Source organism: Podarcis melisellensis (assembly GCF_964234715.1).
Source record: "Podarcis melisellensis genome assembly, chromosome: 10".
Lineage (NCBI taxonomy): Eukaryota > Metazoa > Chordata > Lepidosauria > Squamata > Lacertidae > Podarcis > Podarcis melisellensis.
The window spans coordinates 5306100-5327785 of record NC_138542.1 but is presented as its reverse complement, the minus strand read 5'-3'; the positions used below and the strand labels follow the sequence as shown (position 1 = coordinate 5327785).

Below are 21686 nucleotides of genomic sequence, written 5' to 3'. Positions count from 1 at the left end.
TGTCAGACAATGTGAGGAATATTATAGACATTTTGGAACTGTTGGAGTCTGACATTAATAGAAAAGCAGTTTTGATTTTTGTGGATGCGGAGAAAGCCTTTGACAACATTTGTTGGAGTTTTATGAAGAGGAATCTCCAAGGGATGGGGGTAGGCCAAAACTTTGAAAATGGTATAGGTGCTATATATTCTGAACAAAGAGCTAAACTAATTGTGAATGGTATGGTTATGGACGAAATCCCAATAGAAAAAGGGACACGACAGGGATGCCCATTGTCCCCTCTATTGTTTATATCAGCCCTGGAGGTACTGTTGAATATGATCAGAAGGGACCAGCAGGTAGAAGGAATAAGATTGGGAACAAAGCATTATAAGTTGAGGGCATTTGCAGATGATCTAGTTCTGACTTTGCAACAACCTGAAGCCAGCACAAAAAGAATTTTAGAACTTATTGAAGAATTTGGTCAAGTGGCAGGTTTTAAATTAAATAAGCAAAAGACAAAGGTGTTGGGGAAAAATCTGACGCTGGGGGAAAAAGAGAATTTTCAAAGGGAAACCGGTTTGGAAATAACAAAAAAAGTTAAATATCTGGGGGTGAATTTAACATCTAAAAATGCGAATCTATTTAAAGATAACTATGAGAAATGTTGGTTGGAAGTTAAGAAAGATTTCGACACATGGTCTAGGTTGAAACTTTCCTTGTTAGGCCGAATTGCTGTTATTAAGATGAACGTATTGCCGAGATTGTTGTTTTTATTCCAGACACTGCAAATTTTGGATAAGATGGACTGTTTCAAGAGGTGGCAGAAAGATGTATCTAATTTTGTCTGGCAGGGCAAAAAGCCCAGAATAAAATTCGAAATCTTAACAGATGCAAAGGATAGAGGGGGCTTTGCCCTGCCGGACTTAAGACTTTATTATGAAGCAGCAGCTTTTTGCTGGCTGAAACAATGGCTACTTCTTGAGAATACAGACATCTTAGATTTAGAAGGATATGATAATAATTTCGGCTGGCATGCATATTTATGGTATGACAAGGTAAAGGTGCACAGAGGTTTCAAAAACCACATTGTCAGAAAAGCATTGTTTAATGTATGGAACCGATATAAAGATTTGTTGGAGAACAAAACCCCCAGGTGGTTGTCACCCCTGGAAGCCAAGGCGGTAAAAAAACTCAATATGGATCCAGACTGGCCAAAATATGGTGAAATCATAGAATATGATGGTGAAAAGATTAAATTACAGAGTATGGAGAAATTGAAACCTAAAGTCCGAGACTGGCTACATTATCAGCAGATTAATGAGACGTTCAAGCAAGACAGGAAAGTAGGATTTCAGAAGGAGAGGTCAAAGTTAGAAACAGAATTATTGGAGCCCAATACTAAGATTCTGTCTAGAATGTATAATTTGTTGCTGAAATGGAACACACAGGATGAAACAGTAAAATCAGCGATGATTAAATGGGCACAAGACATTGGTCATGAGATTATGTTTGCAGACTGGGAAAGGTTATGGAACACAGACATTAAGTTTACGGCATGTAGTGCCTTAAAAGAGAACATAATGAAAATGATCTATAGGTGGTACATGACCCCAACCAGGCTAGCAAAGATATATCATTTGCCCAATAATAATTGCTGGAAATGTAATGAATGTGAAGGAACCTTTTACCACCTTTGGTGGACCTGCCCAAAGATTAAGGCCTACTGGGAGATGATCTATAATGAAATTAAGAAAATCCTTAAGTGGACATTTGTTAAGAAACCGGAGGCTTTTCTCTTGGGCATGGTCGGCCAAACGGTACCAAGGGAAGACAGAACATTCTTCATGTATGCAACCACAGCGGCAAGAATTCTACTGGCAAAGTATTGGAAGACTCAAGAACTACCTACTCTGGAAGAATGGCAAATCAAGGTGACAGAATTTATGGGACTGGCTGAGATGACCGGCAGGATCCGTGACCAGAGGAGAGAGACGGTGGAAGAGGACTGGAGGAAGTTTAAAATCTATCTTAAGAATTGTTGTAAAATTTTGGAATGTTAAAATGTCAAAAGGTATGAGATACAGAATTATAGCGGTTAAATTTGAAATATGAGAAAACTTAAGGAAAAAGAGTTTTGAAATTGATCAAAGGTTTGCTAAGAATTAACACTTTAAAATTAAGGATGCAGTGAAGGGGAGGTTTGGGGAAGTCACATTAGTGTTAGTTTGTGTTGTTTTGTTGTTGTTGTTTTTGTTTTGTATGTTCCTGTTATTGTCTATGTTGGTGAAAATGAATAAAAATATTTTTTTTAAAAAAAAAATAGAACAAATTAGAATCACAACTAGAGTGAATCATGGAATATACTCAAGTGTCAAAGGCCAGGATAAAGAGAGGTATCTTCAAAATATGACAAAAGCTGTACGGGCAACTCTGGATTTGCACGGGGGTTATGTTCTGGGTAGGGCAGGGCGATAACTCATTTTCAATATTGCGATATATCACTAGCTAAACATCACAATATATCAATTTATCACAATATCTGAAATAAGGAAGGAACTATGCAGAGGCAAACAGGACAATGCTACTACAATGCAACTGCTACTACTTAAGGGTCTAAAACTGATAAAGGATGATATTATGAATCACCTCATGGTTACTTTCACCAGCAGGCAAGCCAAAATGCATCCCAATGATTTTGGGATTGGCTAACAAATGGTGATATTCAGGAAAATCCAAAGTACGATTATGAGTCAATACAAATAACCTTAGACTGCCAGGCTGCCAGCAGGCCTGCTGGGCGGCAGACACGGCAATAGCCTAGTGGTGGCAGAATCAACAAAGGCAGGGGGGAGAAGCAGTGGCAGCCTGGCAGCAGTGGCACAATAATGAGCAGCCTGCGAAGCCTTGCCATGGCAGTGGGTGGTGGCGGCAGAAGCAACGGCCATCTGTGAGGCCTTGCGGTAGTGGCAGGAGACGGTGGCAGAAGCAGATATGGCCTGCAAGGCCTCACTGAGGCAGGCTGCCACTGCTTCCCACTACTGTTAGGAGGACTTGCAGGCCACCACTACTTCTCGCCACCACAGCAAGGCTTTGCAAGCCCCGCTGCTTGTGCTGTCACGAGGTACTGCAGGCTACCAATACTGCTGTCACCTCCTGTCACTGCCACGAGTCCCTACAGGCCTCGGCCACGAGGACTCGCAGGCCACCACAGCTTCTGCTGCCACTTCCTGTCACTGCCATGAGGCCTTGCATGCCACCACCGTTACTGCTGCCACTTCTCGTTGCTGCCATGAGGCCTTGCAGGCTACTGCTGTTCCACTACTGCCACGAAGCCTCGCAGTCCGCCACCGCCACGCTACTGCTGCCAACTCCCATTGCCGCCACGAGGCCTTTTAGGCTTCTGCTATTACTGCCGCCACTTTTTTTGTTTGCTGATGAAACTGAGGGTGTGATGATTGATAATCTTGTCATTTATCCTTTTTAGACCCCTAAGTGGTAGCAGTTGTCAGGACATTGTCCTGTTCATTTCTGTATAGTTACATCCTTATTTCAGACATTGTGGTAGATTGCAATGTTTAGCTGCTGATAACATTGCAGTGTTTAGCTGGTGAGTTACACACTTTGTGATTTGCAGTATATTGCCAGCTCAAATATTATGAAACAATTATCACGATGTGAACTTTAAACTGGTTTTGGACGATATATCTCCCAGCCCTAGTTCTGGCTCATCACGTGTGACAGCATAGTATGTATAAGCCCACCACATCCCCTTTTCCTGCCACTTCCGGGTTCACAGCAATGCGTGCATGCACAGTCAACAAATTTAAAGAAGACCTATTATTGTGTGTGCATTGTTTGTACAACCACAATATTTTATTTGAAAAAAGTTTTCATATATGTGACAGCTCATTCAATTCCACTATTTTTGTACCAAAATTATCACCAAATGCCTATATGTTCACTTGCTTAAAAAGAGCAAATATCAGAAAATGAAGTCTAAACCATGGGTGGACCAACTGCAGTGCTGCATTATCTACATTATTGTCTTTTTACTAGAAATTATTCATCTCCTAATGTGTTTTAACTAGTTTATGAAAAAAGAGTGAATGTTCAAGATTCCTTAGTAATTAACCTTAATTAAGGCATTAATTGATCTTTCTTTAGAGTGACCCTCAGTATGCACTCTTGCCTAAGAACTACCTCTCTGAATCAGACCAAGGTCACCCTAGTAGAGGCAACAACCGTTTTTCATACAGCCAATTGATGTGCAACGACGATTGTGCACATTGCGGTGACCCAGAAGTGGCTGGGAAAGGGGGCAAGGCGGGGGCATAATGGGGTGGAGCAGGGCAGAGAAGCTTTATGCATGCTGAGCCAATGCATATGGGGGTCAGGAACGTAACCCCCATGCAAATCAGTCATTGCCTTTATTGCACTCTTGGCAAGAATGCTAGGCACTACAAAGTAGGCTGGCGCTACAAGATAATTCAACGGATAATGGCTTACAACTTCCCACTTGCAACTAAAGTATTATTAATTCACATGCTTGCAAAGCTTAACATTTAAAATGTGGTGTGCAAAAAAAGAAAAAACACGTAACACAAAATCAATATAAATCACACTATAATGATTTCACACATTTCAGGTAACCAGCAGTGTTCATAATGAACAAAAATTAATCTGGGAAAGCCTGGTGAAAAGAAATGCTTTTAACAGGCACCAAAAACACATAAAACTGCACATGCTCATAAGAGCATCTGGCTTTAAGACAGTCCTGAAGAAAGGGAACACTGTGTCTCTTTACCCTCTCTTCATTAACATTTTAGAAAAGCAACACACAATGTGATGTCTCACCCACTTACTCCATCTCAATTTTGTAAACTTGGTGCAAGGAGGTACAAATGGTAATGATGTCACATCATGCATTATATGCATGGCATGTTACAAAGAGAGAGAGTGCTCCACCTCATGTCTCTTTGTCCTGTCTGGTGTGGCCCTAAGCAACTGAAAATCTCTGTACTATGAAGATGCTCAAGCTGTTAGTCTGTCAATTTCCCCACCAGGCTAGAAACACAGACTTTTAGCTCTATTTGCCACTGCCCTACATCAGCACAGCAGTTTGAAACATCTTCTTGGCAGTAAAGCAAAGGCATGTTAGAGAGACCAGCATCAAGGGGATGAGCGTTTTCACCAGCCTTGTCCTACCAGCACCACCGCAGAGCCTCAAAAAACCCTGCTGTCTAGATGACAATCCTGGAAGAAGGGATGTTTGATGTAAAGAGATTGAACAATATCCACGCAATAAATGGTTGTGAGAGTTTAAACGAGAAGTAGAAGTTATTACCTCCCTGGTGAGAAATGGAAAATGAACTGAGATATGAGAAGCTGGCAAGAGCTGTGAGGGGGAAGAAATGAGAATTGTGGCTGACATCCAGTGTGTGTAAGTTAATTGTAGTGAGCCCTTATTTGGCCTACCACTCTTTCTAATTCTGTTTCTAATTAATTAGTTTATTTTTACTGTTTAATACAATATTGCAGGGATGTCCAATCTATCATTGCAGGGCGTTCCTGGTCAATCTCGTGATCCTGAGAGATCGATCCAAAAATAAGTAAGTAGGTAAATAAATAAATAAATAAATAAATAAATAATGGAAAAGCTCAACAACTTTTCTGAAGCCTCTCCAGAAGAAGCTCAACAGCCTTGACTATTCCTCCCCAATGGTAGATCACTGCCAGTGTTTTTAGAGCGGGAATAGATCACAGTCTCTTGGGAGTTGGACATCCCTGCAATATTGTATGGATTGGTGTTTTTAATGAAGGACTTATTGTCATTTGCAATTGTTCTTATTTTTAAATTGTTATTGCTGTTGATTAGGTATGTTGTCAGCCACTGGGCATGAATGACTTTTAAAATGCTTCTTGTATGGACTGGGATTTTCCTACTCAAATATTGTCTTTTTGGATCTGTGCTTTGATGTGTTCCTTGGAGCAGACTCTCTCACATACCTCCTGCTTTTTCTCCTAAAGCGGCCTATAGAGCAGCTCTGACACCCGCTTACCTCTCTGTATACTTCCTTCTGTGTCCCTCTGCAAATTTTGTTTTTACAATAGTGAGCCCCCCCCCTAAATTACTGTGATGATTCATTGTTCTCCAAAAGCATAGTTAGCTAGTTATACTAGTTTAAAGATTCATCTGCATAATGGATTAACGCCATGCATGATGGAAGGCTGATCTACACATGCTAAAATATTAGGTTATAACTGCATAAATGTAGGTTATGTACTTGGCATAGATTCTGCACTTGGTGACATATCTGTACCTGTCTGTGTGAAGAGGTATGCAGAACAGCTGTGGATAACTCCCTTTCCTAGAGATTTAACAATAGATAATCTGAGGGGTTTTTTAGTAGTCTTCTCCGTATGGTTTGGCTTTGGAAGCTAGGCCAAAGTCACTAAAGTGCTGGGATTCTAACATATGTTTTGTTTAAAAGAAGATTTAGATTGTTTTCTGTCCATTGTTTGTTCTTCAAAATGGTTGATGATCATGAGACTTTTAGAAGGCGTGGCTAAGAAATTGACACTTAAAAGTTACATCAAGAGACTACCTAAACCTACAATAACCTCAAGTAAAATTACTCATAACAAGAAGCCACAGATTTAAAATCCAAATTCATTTAGCTCGTGGGTAGGTAAACTAAGGGCCAAGGGCTGGATCCAGCCCAATCGCCTTCTAAATCCGGCCCATGGATGGTCCAGGAATCAGCATATTTTTACATGAGTAGAATGTGTCCTTTTATTTAAAATGCATCTCTGGGTTATTTGTGGGGCATAGGAATTCGTTAGTATTTTTTTTTTCAAAATATAGTCCGGCCCCCGACAAGGTCTGAGGGACAGCAGACCGGCCCCCTGCTGAAAAACTTTGCTGACCCCTGATTTAGCTCCTGCTGAACAATAATACTAAATCCTCAAGTCAATGAATGCTATGTGTCAAGGAAAAATGAATTATCTAGATATGGATGCTGGTTTCTGATGTTTCACAACATCAATCTCTGAGAAGGAAAAGATCAGCTCAGTCACAGCATCAGAAAAACTCTGATGTCAAATAGAGTTCCTACTGAACATGGGCTTCCCATTCAGGGCAATATCAAAGCAGTGGTACATATGCAATAGGAATAGGTAAATTTCAGTCAACAGCCAAAGCCACTGCATATTTAGGAAATTGGGCTTTCATGGGAATGTCAAAACTCTGGAGTGGGGCATATAAAATCTATAAATCAAAAGACAAGGCATATACTTCACCAGTGTGTGTGTGTGTGGGGGGGGCTATATGTCATAGAAGGAAACTACTGTGCATATGAAATATACAATTACAGTAAGAAAGTAAATTCTTGGAGAATTGTTATAACTCAGTGGCTGAGCAGTTACTTTGTGTTTAAGGTCCCAGGTTCATGTAGGGCTGAGACTCAGCAAGAGTCCTTTCTGAACTGCAGAAAATACCAAGACTTCCCAGTCAGGCTCCCTATAAGACAGCATCCTATGTTCCTGTACCTATGTCATTTAAGACAGAAACATCTTTTTTAGGTCCACCACTGCATTGTTGTATTAAAATTGACCACAATATTCAACATATTATGTTGGGCTGCTTTACCTAATTTTCAGTGAAGGCACAGACTTTTTATTCAATGCTATCTATCTATTTATCTATATTAGTCTGATATAATAGTTGATATTTAAGTCCTTTTTTGTAGGCCAAGAACTCAATATTTGCCAACAGATAGAATGGTTACACAGACTAGCACTTATGTACATAGCCTCCCCAGGAACAAGGAACATTCTGGTCCCACCATCAATGTATCAAATAAGTTAACCTATTTTTATTGCTTTATGATTTCGTTTACCTAAATCAGGTAAAATGAGTCGCTGACAAATGCAAAAAATAATACACACTTGCTCCAAATCTCTAAAGTAGCATAGTAGTACTTGCTATGCTGCTACCTATTTCAACTATATAAAATCCACAAACACAGCTAACACATCTAAAAAGAAGACTCTGACACACAGCTAGCTTGTAAAAGGTTCCAATGGAGCAGAAGTGAGAAACTGATGGTAGAAGTGTGAGCTACAGTAGAATCATCGTCATAAACAGAGATGCAAGGTCTCCCTGTTAAGCATATTTCTAGATATAACTGTGGTTTTTCAAGTCATACTGCTTCTAAGTACACTTCCCAAAATGCACTTTAGGGTTGCCATATTTCAAGAGGTCTGGATATAAAGAGTTGTTGAGCTTTTTTAGCACAATCGCCTGATAGCTCCGCCACCGCCAAACCACAACCTGAACCAGAGAAGCCCACAACCAATTTAAAAAATAACAACAAAATCCAGGACATTTGCTTTAAAATGTAGAATTCCCCCTAGATGGGCATGTAGGACCCCCAAAAGAGGCCATGTCCAGGAATTCCCGGGTGTATGGCAACTCTAATTTAGGCTGTCATGGAGCCATCCAGGACAGTGGAGACACACCTGATTTGTAACCACAGTCTGTTAAAACAAGACTAAAATCAACAGGCAACCTGGCAGAATCTACTTGCCTTGCAAAGGGTAAGGCTATAGCTATGCCAATGCATACTATGCAATGTGTAGGTACAGCAACACATATTAACTCTCAGAATTATCTGGCAAAGACAACCTTCTGCAATGCAGGCTTGTTGTTGTTTAGTCGTTTAGTCATGTCCGACTCTTCGTGACCCCATGGACCAGAGCATGCCAGGCTCTAAATGCAGGCTATAAACTTGCTAAATATCCAAGAACAATTACAAACTCCAAAGCAAGCATGGGAAGATGCAATAACTAACTTTGCATAGCTCATAACTGCACTCAAACAGCTACTTAAGATCACTCATTTAGTCAGTAGTGGGTTTCAATCTATAGCTCCCAAAAGGCCAAGGCTAACCTCTTGCCTTCAAAACCAAGATGCCTGCTGAGTAAACAACTTCACATAATTCAAGCAATCCAGCCTAGTTAACACACTACCCATTAAGAACACCTGCTTGCTTACTTAGGATGAAATTCTTGGAAATAAGCACTGCGGAAATCCATATGGCTTGCTTCCAAGTAAGGAGGCTCAGTCCTAGAGTGTTGTAAGGGAAGAGATCTGACAGGCTGGCTCTTCTAATCTAAATATGCTAGAGGCCAAAGGTCAATTTTGTAAGCCGCTAAAACATCAGAGAAACATTTTTTTACTGTTTAGGCAACTGAATGTAGTGAAGCAGATCTGCAAATCATTAAAAATGTATCATTTTAATTGTCTGTGCTAAAAGAGTTCAACAAGTTACTGTAAAACAAAATTAAACATTCAGTAATTTTGTTTCTGTAGGGAACCTGACAACTGATTTGTAATAATGTTCAAGAAAAATATGTGCTCAAAGACTTTTAACCACCATAGTAGGAGGGTCAATGCCCTACCTACGCATCTCACACTGTGCTTTTACTCTTGACAGCACTTAATTCCAAGAGAGAAATGCCAAAACGGCCACATGGCCCCAGTCAAGGTCATGATGTTTTAATTAACTGTCTGCAGTGAAACATTTTATAGAGGGGTTCACTGATAAATGTATGCAAAAAATATGATAATGACTTAATTAACCTTGATCTGACATGTTTTAGAACAGAACAAGAACAAAGTTACAAAAACAGACATCATTCATTGACTATGACTCTTTGTTCTGTACACTGGAGAAAACAATTCACTGGGAGCAAACTTTTAATATAGGGCCTCTGTACTTCAAATAAGGAGGAGGGTAGAAACTAAATTGGATTGCGTTTTTAAGATCCATTTGGCCATATATAAACTGGACAAGGATTCCTTCTATAAGAAGGCTAAGCTAAGTCATTCAATTCCCTGCAGAGGAGTTTCCAGCTGTTCCCTAATCTAAGAGCATTTGCACTGAAACTGTCTTATGAATGTAGTTTGCATAGAAAGTGGTGCCCAAATTCTCAATTTTATGTGATTTGCACATGGTGTAAATAAACCCCATAAAATGTCAATGGCCTACATATGTTTTAAATATTACAGATAGGAATGTATTGCTACCCTAAGAAGGACTTCAATTCCAAAACAGATAAAATTTAACGGTGAGCAATGGGGGTGAACCAGGATAATGTGTATATCAACTAGACTTGTTTTTCCCCCCTGTAAGGAAGCCGAGTCATGTATCTTACTCCCTTTGGAGGAGCTGCCAGCTGAAGGACATTGAAGAACAGCACCAGTTACTGTAAGGAATAAATTGAGGCATATACAGGCATAAGATTCTGATATAATCATATTGCATTTCCAACTATGGACAAAACTGCAAGTTATCTTAAAAAATAATTCTATAATTTTGCATGTAGGTAAAAAGGAATGGCAGCTAAAATCAGTTTTAGCCTATTTGTCAATAATATTATCTGCGTTTTCAATCGGTAGGAGATATCTAAAAAGATGAGTTTGGCTATGTAGTCACATACATGTAAATCCCACTGAGGTCAGTAACAATCAAAGTGCAGGACAGCAGTAATGGGATCTCAAGCTCTTATCAACTTTGTTTAACAAAATAAAACTTTTTCAACTTTGTTTCCCTTTCTTTCCATATAAATTATTTTTTTCCTGCGACATTTATATACTGCTTAATTATTTGTATTTCTAAGTAGTGCACATAAAAAACTATCCATGGAAAATTATAATATCTATAATAAAACCAAACACTATCTAAAAATGCCTGCTGGAACAGGAAAGTCGTGCATGTGAAGTTCAGCAAGGAGGGTGCCTGTCTAATCTCAGTTCCAGAGAGTTGAGCCCTCAGCACTCAATGCACAGTTTTCCATGCCTCCATACCTTCTGGACTGTACAAAGTACCCAAATGACAGTTTGCTGCACAAAAATCAAAACATGGTCGTTTTAGCAGTATGACTTTAGTAGATGAGACAAAGCAGTAAAATTGCAAGTGCCTGATTCAAACTTTGGATCAGATCCATCATCTGAGGCATGCAAAAACACAAAAATCATTGAAAGTAATTAGCCAAAGAGAATACCTAAACTTTGCCACTGGACATTAAGCCGGAGAAGGAAAGCCATCTGTTACACTTTGCCATTAATATTCTGTTTATCATTCCAAATTGGTAGTAGTGGAATATTGCTTTTGACAGATTAGCATTACTTGTCCTACCAGTGTATTTCTGAGAACATGACCACACTGCAAATTCAAAGCAGTTTAACCCACGAGAGTTTTCTCTGTGGACCTTAGGAATTATTCTTTAACAAGTCCTGGGGATCTCTTAAGAGAATTCATAACAACATCGCTAAGCTACAATTACGAGGGTTCCAAAGATAAAGCCATAACAATTAAATATTGCATAAACCAGTTTACATGTATAATGTAACTGTTGCTTCCAGGGGACCTGTTTTATTTAACATTCATTCTTATTTGTTTGCAGGGAAGGCATACACCATCATACCAAACAACTGTTATCTCACACTTTCCAGTGCATTTCTCCATCACGTTCCTTAGTGCAAGAAGTTGGGATGGGAGGGAGGAGAGCAGGCTTGTTGCACAAGAACACCAAATCCATTCTACTAGCACAATCTGAATCTCCCTTAATGTTATTTAGTGCCACTTACAAAATAGTGGGAGTCTGGAAGTGGCCAGTCTTCCTCATTCAGCAGTTGTTTACCTAATTCATGGGTTATCATATTTATTTCAATGCACTGTAAATAACTTCTGTTGTTGATATCTGTTTTTAATTAATTTAGGACTCCAAGATTTGAGGGCAGCTTTCCGCTACATATTTGATATTTATTTATTTTGGAATGGAGAGGGAAGACTCCACACCTTACCTACCCTTTTCTGTGTCAACGCTAAGTATTTCTTAACATGGATTTAGCTTCCTTGACAAACCACCCTACCTTCAAATGCGAAGCATAGCAGTACAACTCTAGAAAAGGGATGGCAACCTATGGCGCTTCGGGTGTTGCTGGACTCTAAATCCCATGAGCCCTGATGAGCACAGCCACAGTCAGAGATGATGGGAATGCAAGGAAGGCCACAGATTTCCTATCCCTCCCCCATAATTGCAGCATTGACACTAAACCAATGGATTTTAGCTAGCTTTCCAATAAAGCTTTCATATGTTGGGCTGCTTAAATGCTCCTTGATGAGCAGGAAAGGCATTCCCTGCAAACCTTCTCTTGCAATCTTGCATTGCAACCTCCACCTCCTTTGAAGCTACCAATCAATGACAACACTAAAAATAAAAACGAAGCACCTTCAAGCCTGTTCTGGTTACCCCAATTTCCCCTAAGTTTAAACTGCTGTCTTTAAACAAAATAAAAAATAAAAAACAGGAACACTATTTTAGCATGTCAGAGGACTTGTTTTCGACCCAAGAAACCCCTCGGCTGATTTTCGTAGAGGTGAGAAGCTTGTGGTGGTCAAGGACTTGGCACGCAGCAGCCCAGCCAGCGCCTTCAGGGGAACACGCCCCGCGCCTTGTGCAGATCTTGGGGGAAACCCAGCTGATGAGCTAAGTCCCGCCCCGGCTTTCGCCCCGCCCTCCTATTGGCTGAAACTCCACACTCGGAATAATAACAATCGTCCTCCCAAGCGATTGGCACGCTCGCCTTGGCACGTTGCGGCGCCTTAGCGCAGGCTGGTCCCCGGCGCGGCTACTACGACTCCCCGGGAGGGTTAGTCACCGGGGATGCTTTCCAGGGAAGCCTCGTTATTGCAGAGCTGTCATAATGTTTAGCCACACTTCTCCCCCTCCTTCCCTCCTTCCTTCCTTCCTTCCTTCCTCCCTCCCTCTTCCTTCCATGGCACGCGTTGGTGCCACCGCTCCCCTTGCCAGGAGAAGATGCCCTGGAATACCTGCCTTCTACTCGGGCTGAAAAGGGGTGTGTGGCGAGGAGGGGAGTCTCGGTGCCGAGGCTGAAGTCTGCCCTGGATCCATGCTGCCCTTCCTCGTAGGGCCAGATCCCAGCCCTCCGCGGGATTCCCTTTCAGGTAACGGTGCAGCGGCTGGCAGCCTTACAGCCCTTTCCCTGGCATGTTTACTCAGAAGCAAGTCCCACGCCCCGAGTACAGAAAAAGAGCTTACTCCCAAGTAAGTGGGGATAGCCCTGCATCTGTCCTGAGCAAAAAGCTGAGAGAGGAAGAGGGGGCGCTCTGCACTTGCTCAGAAGCACTCGCTTTTTTTGATCTGCACATTTGCGTCCCGCGCATCCCTCGCTCCGCAGCCCTTTCCCCGCCGGCCTGCTCCCTCTTCAGTCCCAGCTGGGCCCGGCCGAACTTTCTCCGCTCCCCGCGGCTCTCCGCCGCTGACGCACATTTAATTCTGCCGTGCGGCACACGAGACACGCAGCGCGATCCAGGAAGGCTGTGCGCCGCCGCCGCCTCCCCTTTCCCAGCCGCAGGAAGGGGGTCGGGGCGCCGCGGGGACGGCGGCGGCGGCGGCCAAACTGCCCCGAAGCGGAGAAGTTGCCGCGCCTCGCCCCCCGCCGCCGTCGTCTTCTCCTTCTTCGGGGCCCTTCGCCCGCCAACCCCCTTCCCCCCCCGGCCCGCCCCGCGCTTACCTTGCTTGACGCACTTGAGCCGGATGGGGTCCTTGCAGTGCTTGATCACGGCCAGCACATCCCGGATGGTGAGCCCGGCCACGGGGGTCTCGTTCACCTCCAGCAGCAGCTCCTCGGGCACCAACTTGCTGCCCCCGCTCTCGTAGACCACCTGGCCGGGCTTGACCTCCCCCAGGTACGGGAACTGCCCGTTCTCGGCGCCCCCCTTCAGCTCGAAGCCCAGCTGGCCCTCCTGGCTCCTCACGATGACACACTCATGGACTCGGCTCGTCCAGTGGCTTTTCTTCTTCAAGCCCTTGGACATTGCCGTGAGGGGAAAGGGATGGGCGCTTCTCCCTCGCCTGCCTGCCTGCCTGCCTGCCTGCCTGCTGCCCGCCTCCCTCCTCGCGCTCGCTCTCCTTCGCCTCGGGGTGTCCTTGGAGTTTCCTTTAGCTCGTGTGGGGCTGGCGAGGAGGAGGAGGAGGAGGAGGAAGGCGGCCGAGAGGGGCGGGCGAGGGGGCTGCTCTCGCCTGCCGCTCCCGCTACTCCCGCCTGCCGTCTGGGCCGGCGGAGAGCAGGGAGGATGGAGCGGGGCGAGGGACGGGGCTGAGGCGGCGGCGGCGGCGGCGGCGGCGGCTTCCCCCCCTCTCTGCCGCTCTAGCTGCGAGTGCGCGGGGAACTGCTGGCCATGGCAGCTGCGGCGGCAGCCAGGATGCTGCGTGTGCGAGAGAGAGAGGGAGAGTACGGACTAGTTTTACAGTAACTGGATGGCGAGCCTGAGGGGGGAGAGCGGGCGGGCTGCGTGTGGATGCTGCTGCTGCTGCTGCTGCTGCTGCTGCTGGAGTAGTAGGAGGCGGCGGCGTGGATGTGTGCGGGGGGGGGGGGGCGTCTGCCTGCCTGCCTGGCTCGCGCACTCGCTCTCCTCAGACGGAGCCTCTGACCCGGTAGTGAAGGCCGAGAGGGAGGCTGGCTTGCCTGGCAAAAGCAGCAGGGAAGGGAGGGAAGGGAAGCGACGGGAGAAGGCGGGGAGCAGCCAGCGGTGGGTTGGGGAGGGAGGAGAGAAGACGGACCCGCCGCCCAGGCAGGCACGGCCAAGCGCCGCCAGGCTGAGGGAAACGGCGCCTCAGGCTCCGGCGCGCGCGCGCGCCCGCTCGGCGTCTCTCGCTCTCCCTCAGGTTTGGCGAAGGAGACGTAGCCCGCGCCCCCCCCCCGCCGCGCGCACACGCACAAAACGGAGCCAGCCTCGCGCAACCCCCGCGCGCTCCATCTCGCTCCCGCGCTGCGCAAAGGCGCGATTCTGAAGGGAGCCGGCGCGCATCTGCGGCGAACCATCCAGGCCAAAGGATCCCGGAAGGAGCAGATGGCCCCAGCCATAGGAGCCAACTCCTAGGGGCCACAGTCCCTTCACACACCAATACAATATTTGAGGGGGCCAATCCCCCCCAAAAAGTTGATGGGCATTGGCATTCCAAGGTTTACCTGAGACCCTCCCATATTTATTCAAGTTGGCCCCCCTGACTCCAGCATTGCTTCGGATCTGCCAGTTGCTGCAAACGGGGGGCTGCTCTTGGGCTTCGATCCTGCTTGCTGGTTCCCCCACTGTGAGAACAGGATGCCCAACTAGGTTTTGTGTCTGGTTTTCTGCAGGGTTGGCTCAAAGGCCAACTCTTTATATTTTTCCCTTTTCCCTTTCTGCAGGTCAAAATCAGCCATTGCATCTGAAAGCAGGCTGGTCACCAATTGGGATCTCTGAATCCTCCCCACCCCCAAGATGCTTCAATTGCCTCATTGCCGTGAGGCAATCTCATAACCTCACACAATCTCATATGGCATGTGTGTGTGGAATAATAATAATAATAATAATAATAATAATAATAATAATAATAATAATAATTTATTATTTGTACCTCACCCATTTGGCTGGGTTTCCCCAGTCACTCTGGGCGGCTTCCAACAAAGATTAAAAATACATCAAAATGTCATAAAAAACTTCCCTGAATAGGGCTGCCTTCAGATGTTTTCTAAATTTCAGGAAGTTGTTTATCTCTTTGACATCTGATGGGAGGGCATTCCACAGGGCGGGTGCCACTACCGAGAAGGCCCTCTGCCTGGTTCCCTGTAGCTTTGCTTCTCGCAGTGAGGGAACCGCCAGAAGACCCTCGGCACTGGACCTCAGCGTCCGGGCAGAACGATGGGGGTGGAGACGCTCCTTCAGGTATACTGGACTGAGGCTGTTTAGGGCTTTAAAAGTCAACACCAACACTTTGAATTGTGATCGGAAACATGCTGGGAGCCAATGTAGGTCTCGGGGGCCACTCCCAGTCCCCAGTCTAGCTGCCGCATTCTGGATTAGTTGTAGTTTCCGGGTCACCTTCAAAGGTAGCCCCATGCATTGCAGTAGTCCAGGCGGAATGATAACTAGAGCATGCACCACTTTGGCGAGACAGTCCAGGGGCAGGAAGGGTCTCAGCCTGCGCACCTGGTTCTTCAGGAGCACAGTTACCCCATTCAGGACCAAGGAGTCCTCCATAGCAGCCCGCCCCCATCCCCCAAGAACAGTACTGGCTTCTGCTGTTTGCTGCCTTGCTCTTTCTTCCATAGCTGAACCTGGGAGTATTATTTTCCCCCTCATCCCTCCCTCCACACTCCTAAAGAGTCTTGCAAATCTGAATTGTTGCAGTGGAATCCATTGTTAAAGAAACAAAAATGTAGTGGCACCAGTGCTTTTTTTCTAAAAAAAAAAAAGTTTAGGTATACTCTCATTTTCCTTCTCATATTGAAATACTGCCCTTCAATGAGGCCAAACTTAGATTCACAAAATGTTTAGGGGTAAAAAGCACTGAATAGCACCATTGGTTTTTTGTTGTTGTTGTTTATAAAGTGATGGCTTTAAATGTGAAGGAAAGGTTACAGTAAGAAGAGGAGGAAGACGTTCTCAAATGTGCTCTGACAAGTATCTTTTATAATAAATTTTCAAGAAAAGGGACTTATTTCCAAATAGACTATAGAAGCTATGTATGGTCATGGCCTCTCCCAGATAAAGAATACACACATCTGATATTTAAGTCTACTGGCAAGAGAAACTTTTGCAGCAGCTTCTGTGGTGCTCCAGATTCACACGACGCATGCCTGCTTCTTGCCTGTGGTCTGCAGGTCTGGGCCTTATGGAGCAGTTGCAGCCACAGTGGGGCCCCTCCGCTCCTTTGTCTTATATACCCTCCTCCGATGGGCTGCGTGCCCACCACCTGAGACGTTTCCTGCATGGAAGTCATTGTTGCTCTGCCTTTTTCATGCCCCTCCTGGTTCCAGGAGACTCTGGGGTGGGGGAAGGTGGGTGATCTACTGACCCATCCGTTGCCTGAACTGTCCCTTCTTCCTCAGCTACATCCTGCATGCCTTCCTCTGCCTCGGACTGCCCTGACTCCCTCCTCTCGCCTTGTGGGTGGCATGACTGGTCGTCACTCCCCTGGTCCCCTGCCTCTGCCACACACTCTTTGGTGGCCCTGGCAGTCCCTGGCACATATACATTTGTGGCTTAAAAGGCAGTGAGATCTTTTTCCCATGCTGGGTTTCAAGTCTCTTTTTTAACCTTGTTATACACAGCAAAGAGGGGTGGAGATGTCCTCACCTGATGCCCCTTATTGATTTGTTTCTCTGTTCCAAACCCCTATTCAATGGTGCTGTCATCTGCTCATGTACAACAGCTGTCTGAAGTGTGCATATCTTAGCTTAACCTCAGCTTATGTTTTCAAATTAGAAAATGTACTGAACGGCATTGTTTCTCAGGAAACTACAGGATAACATGTCAATTGGGGCCAGCATCATGTGTACTTGGTTTCAAACACCAATGGTCCAAGCGCAGTGTTTCTGATGGAAACAGCAAAGTAAACACAGTCTGGGATGCAATGAATGCAGATACCGCAACCACCATCTCCACCCACCGAAGTACTAACCCTACAAAAACAAATCATTAATTTGCCACTGTGGAGTGAGTGGGGAAGGGGCTCCTGTCGTCCCATCTGGAATGCACATTCAACGTGTGCAGAGAAGACGCAAGTGAATGATGGGAACTGAGCAGATTAAGGGTTGCGCTGACATATGGAAATTGATTGGCAGTCATAGCAATTTCATTACAGTTTAAGCACTTCAAATTATTTTTGTGTGTGGAATGTGTACTGGTTGCATTGAGTGATTTGTAGTAACAAGTGAGATGGGCGTGTATTTAGAGAATAATGAATGAGAACAGGAACATTTAAGGGGAAACAAAGAACAAAGACACTTTGATACAGCATTCTACATGGGTGGAAACGTAGGTGTTAAGAGTCTAATTTCATGAAGGAGCTTGTAGGATTTGTAACCCAAATAGAGAACACTTAAAGGAAAGGAAAAGATTTTTTAAAAAAGAAATATTGAGGATGAAATTAATTTATATCAAGGAATAGGGCCAGAAGAACAGAAAAGGCCTCTATTTTCATAGTCCTCAGTTAGTATGTTTTGAACTGCAGCCTTGGGGGGCATCTGATCTCTGTCCTCCTGTCTGGGAGTGTCCTCCTCTAAAGTCACCACACTAGGCTCCCCTCATCCAACAATAGCCTTCACATGAGCTGCCTGGCCCGAGGACACTTAAACCCTTCTGCCCAGAAGCAGGTAGGCTAGAATAACTGTTCCCTACTCAGGCTCCCTCAGCATGTGGAAAGGAATGATGTTCTCACTTCTGCTGGACCTGGGAACATGCCTTTTCTATCTTAATGTCCAACCAGCGACATATTTGCTCATTTGTTAGTCTTTTGGGTTTTTTTTTTTTTAGAATGGAATGAAACTCTGTCAGAAACTCTGGTTAATGCTTGAAGTGTCGTGCTTAATGACATCACTGGGGCCCACCCCTGGGTCTCAGGTTTGAGATGCTCCTACACACTGATTATGAAGGAACAAGAAGCACCAGGTTTTTACCTTACTAGGCCTTGCTCAGTCAGCAAAAACAAGACGTGGAGCTGACTGTGGCTCAGATCATCAGCTTCTTATAGCAAAATTCAAGCTTAAACTGAAGAAAGTAGGAAAAACCACTGGGCCGATAAGATACAATCTAAGTCAAATCCCTTATGAATACACAGTGGAAGTGAGGAACAGGTTTAAGGATTTAGATTTGGTGGACAGAATGCCTGAAGAACTATGGATGGAGGCTCGTAACATTATACAGGAGGCAGCAACGAAAACCATCCCAATGAAAAGGAAATGCAAGAAAGCAAAGTGGCTGTCCAATGAGGCCTTACAAATAGCGGGGGAGAGAAGGCAAGCAAAATGCGAGGGAGATGGTGAAAGATACAGGAAATTGAATGCAGATTTCCAAAGAATAGCAAGGAGAGACAAGAAGACCTTCTTAAACGAGCAATGCAAAGAAATAGAGGAAAGCAATAGAATGGGAAGAACCAGAGATCTGTTCAAGAAAATTGGAGATATGAAAGGAACATTTCGTACAAAGATTTCCATAATAAAGGACAAAAGTGGAAAGGACCTAACAGAAGCAGAAGACATCAAGAAGAGGTGGCAAGAATACACAGAGGAATTATACCAGAAAGAAATGGATGTCTCATATACCCCAGGTAGTGTGGTTGCTGACCTTGAGCCAGACATCCTGGAAAGTGAAGTCAAATGGACCTTAGAAAGCACTGCAAATAACAAGGCCAGTGGAAGTGATGGTATTCCAGCTGAACTATTTAAAATTTTAAAAGATGATGCTGTTAAGGTGCTACACTCAATATGCCAGCAAGTTTGGAAAACTCAGCAGTGGCCAGAAGATTGGAGAAGATCAGTCTACATCCCAATCCCAAAGAAGGGCAGTGCCAAAGAATGCTCCAACTACCGCACAATTGCACTCATTTCACACGCTAGCAAGGTTATGCTTAAAATTCTACAAGGAAGGCTCAAGCAGTATGTGGACCGAGAACTCCCAGAAGTGCAAGCTGGATTTAGAAGAGGCAGAGGAACCAGAGACCAAATTGCAAACATGCGCTGGATTATGGAGAAAGCTAGAGAGTTCCAGAAAGACATCTACTTCTGCTTCATTGACTATGCAAAAGCCTTTGACTGTGTCGACCACGGCAAACTATGGCAAGTTCTTAAAGAAATGGGAGTGCCAGATCACCTCATCTGTCTCCTGAGAAATCTCTATGTGGGACAAGAAGCTACAGTTAGAACTGGATATGGAACAACTGATTGCTTCAAAATTGGGAAAGGAGTACGACAAGGCTGTATTTTGTCTCCCTGCTTATTTAACTTATATGCAGAATTCATCATGCGAAAGGCTGGGCTGGATGAATCCCTAGCCGGAATTAAGATTGCCGGAAGAAATATCAACAACCTCAGATATGCAGATGACACAACCTTGATGGCAGAAAGTGAGGAGGAATTAAAGAACCTTTTAATGAGGGTGAAAGAGGAGAGCGCAAAATATGGTCTGAAGCTCAACATCAAAAAAACGAAGATCATGGCCACTGGTTCCATCACCTCCTGGCAAATAGAAGGGGAAGAAATGGAGGTAGTGAGAGATTTTACTTTCTTGGGCTCAATGATCACTGCAGATGGTGACAGCAGCCACGAAATTAAAAGATGCCTGCATCTTGGGAGAAGCGCAATGACAGGCCTAGACAGCATCTTGAGAAGTAGAGACATCACCTTGCCAACAAAGGTTCGTATAGTTAAAGCTATGGTTTTCCCAGTAGTGATGTATGGAAGTGAGAGCTGGACCATAAAGAAGGCTGATCGCCGAAGAATTGATGCTTTTGAATTATGGTGCTGGAGGAGACTCTTGAGAGTCCCATGGACTGCAAGAAGATCAAACCTCTCCATACTGAAGGAAATCAACCCTGAGTGCTCACTGGAAGGACAGATTGTGAAGCTGAGGCTCCAGTACTTTGGCCACCTCATGAGAAGAGAAGACTCCCTGGAGAAGACCCTGATGTTGGGAAAGATGGAGGGCAGAAGGAGAAGGGGACGGCAGAGGACGAGATGGTTGGATAGTGTTTTCGAGGTTACCAGCATGAGTTTGACCAAACTGCGGGAGGCAGTGGAGGACAGAGGTGCCTGGCGTTCTCTGGTCCATGGGGTCACGAAGAGTCGGACACGACTAAACGACTAAACAACAACAGGCCTTGCTCAAAAAGGAAGTTGCACATTCTTCTAGCTGGGAGATGTGCAAGTTCCTCTTGCGTCAGGAGGATGTGCATCTCCTGGGTGGAAAAGACGAGAAAACTGGTTTTTTACTTAGCACCACCAAATTTGATGGGACTGAGGGCTATTAAGGCTTCCAGTCTTTTTGCCAACCCCTTCCCCCCTTCTGTAGATATATGTTTCTCCCGCTTCCCACCCTGCCATCTGCATCCGTAGTGGGGTTGCCTCAGTCAGGGAAATGGATTGGGTCAGGCTGCTTTCAAAACTTATCCCCGCTCCCACTGTTCCTCCAAACTGAACATGGACTCCAGGCTTTAAATAATGTAAGTGAGGAACATATTGGCCCCACTTACATTCCAAAATCTGGTCCCTAGTTTGGAGGGGAAATCTCTTTTAAAAAAAAAATCTGTTCTCCCCTGTCATTCAGGAAAGTGTTTTTCCATTTTAAGGTTAGGAAGCTGCATGGTCATCTTTAAAGCGCCCAGTCTATGGCTTTACCCTACCCTATCCGTTTGTCGGGGGCAGACTTTGGACTTTGAAATTTCAGTGGCTCCCTGTGCAAGGCCAAAATTTGGCACCGCCCCCCCACCTGTCATCTTCCGTTCTGCTCAGTTCACCATGTCATAGTTGTGACGCTCTGCTGCACTCCCTAGGCTCAGCACCCATTGCAGCAGAACCTGTTGCGCTGCCCTAGATCCACCTCTGCCTTTGTCCACAGGCATGCTCCACCAGGTCTCGGCTCATGAATTTTAACAGGGGGAAATGTAAAGTATTGCCCTTTGGCAAAAAAATGAGAGGCACAAATACAAGATGGATGACACCTGGCTTGAGAGCAGTACATGTGAAAAGGATCTAGGAGTCTTGGTTGACCACAAACTTGACATGAGCCAACAGTGTGATGCGGCAGCTAAAAAAGCCAATGCAATTCTGGGCTGCATCAATAGGAGTATAGCAT

The 21686-nt window shown here is 44.7% G+C and overlaps 2 protein-coding genes across 19 annotated transcripts in view; both read right to left on the bottom strand.

Moving 5' to 3' along the window:
- The window catches only part of MAGI2 (membrane associated guanylate kinase, WW and PDZ domain containing 2), a 598965-nt gene extending 584294 nt beyond the window's left edge, over positions 1 to 14671 (bottom strand). For 4 of the 17 annotated variants that reach the window (XM_081927612.1, XM_081927625.1, XM_081927621.1 and 1 more), the window contains exon 1: positions 13586 to 14418. In XM_081927612.1, coding sequence (XP_081783738.1) covers positions 13586 to 13889 — 304 coding nt within the window. In that variant the 5' untranslated portion in view covers positions 13890 to 14418. Of the gene's footprint in view, positions 1 to 13585 lie in introns of all 17 variants that reach the window. The other 13 variants (XM_081927609.1, XM_081927619.1, XM_081927624.1 and 10 more) reach the window with 11 other exon arrangements.
- LOC309379024 (guanine nucleotide-binding protein G(t) subunit alpha-3) overlaps positions 1 to 21686 on the bottom strand; it is a 657481-nt gene that overhangs the window by 235079 nt on the left and 400716 nt on the right. The window lies entirely within an intron of this gene.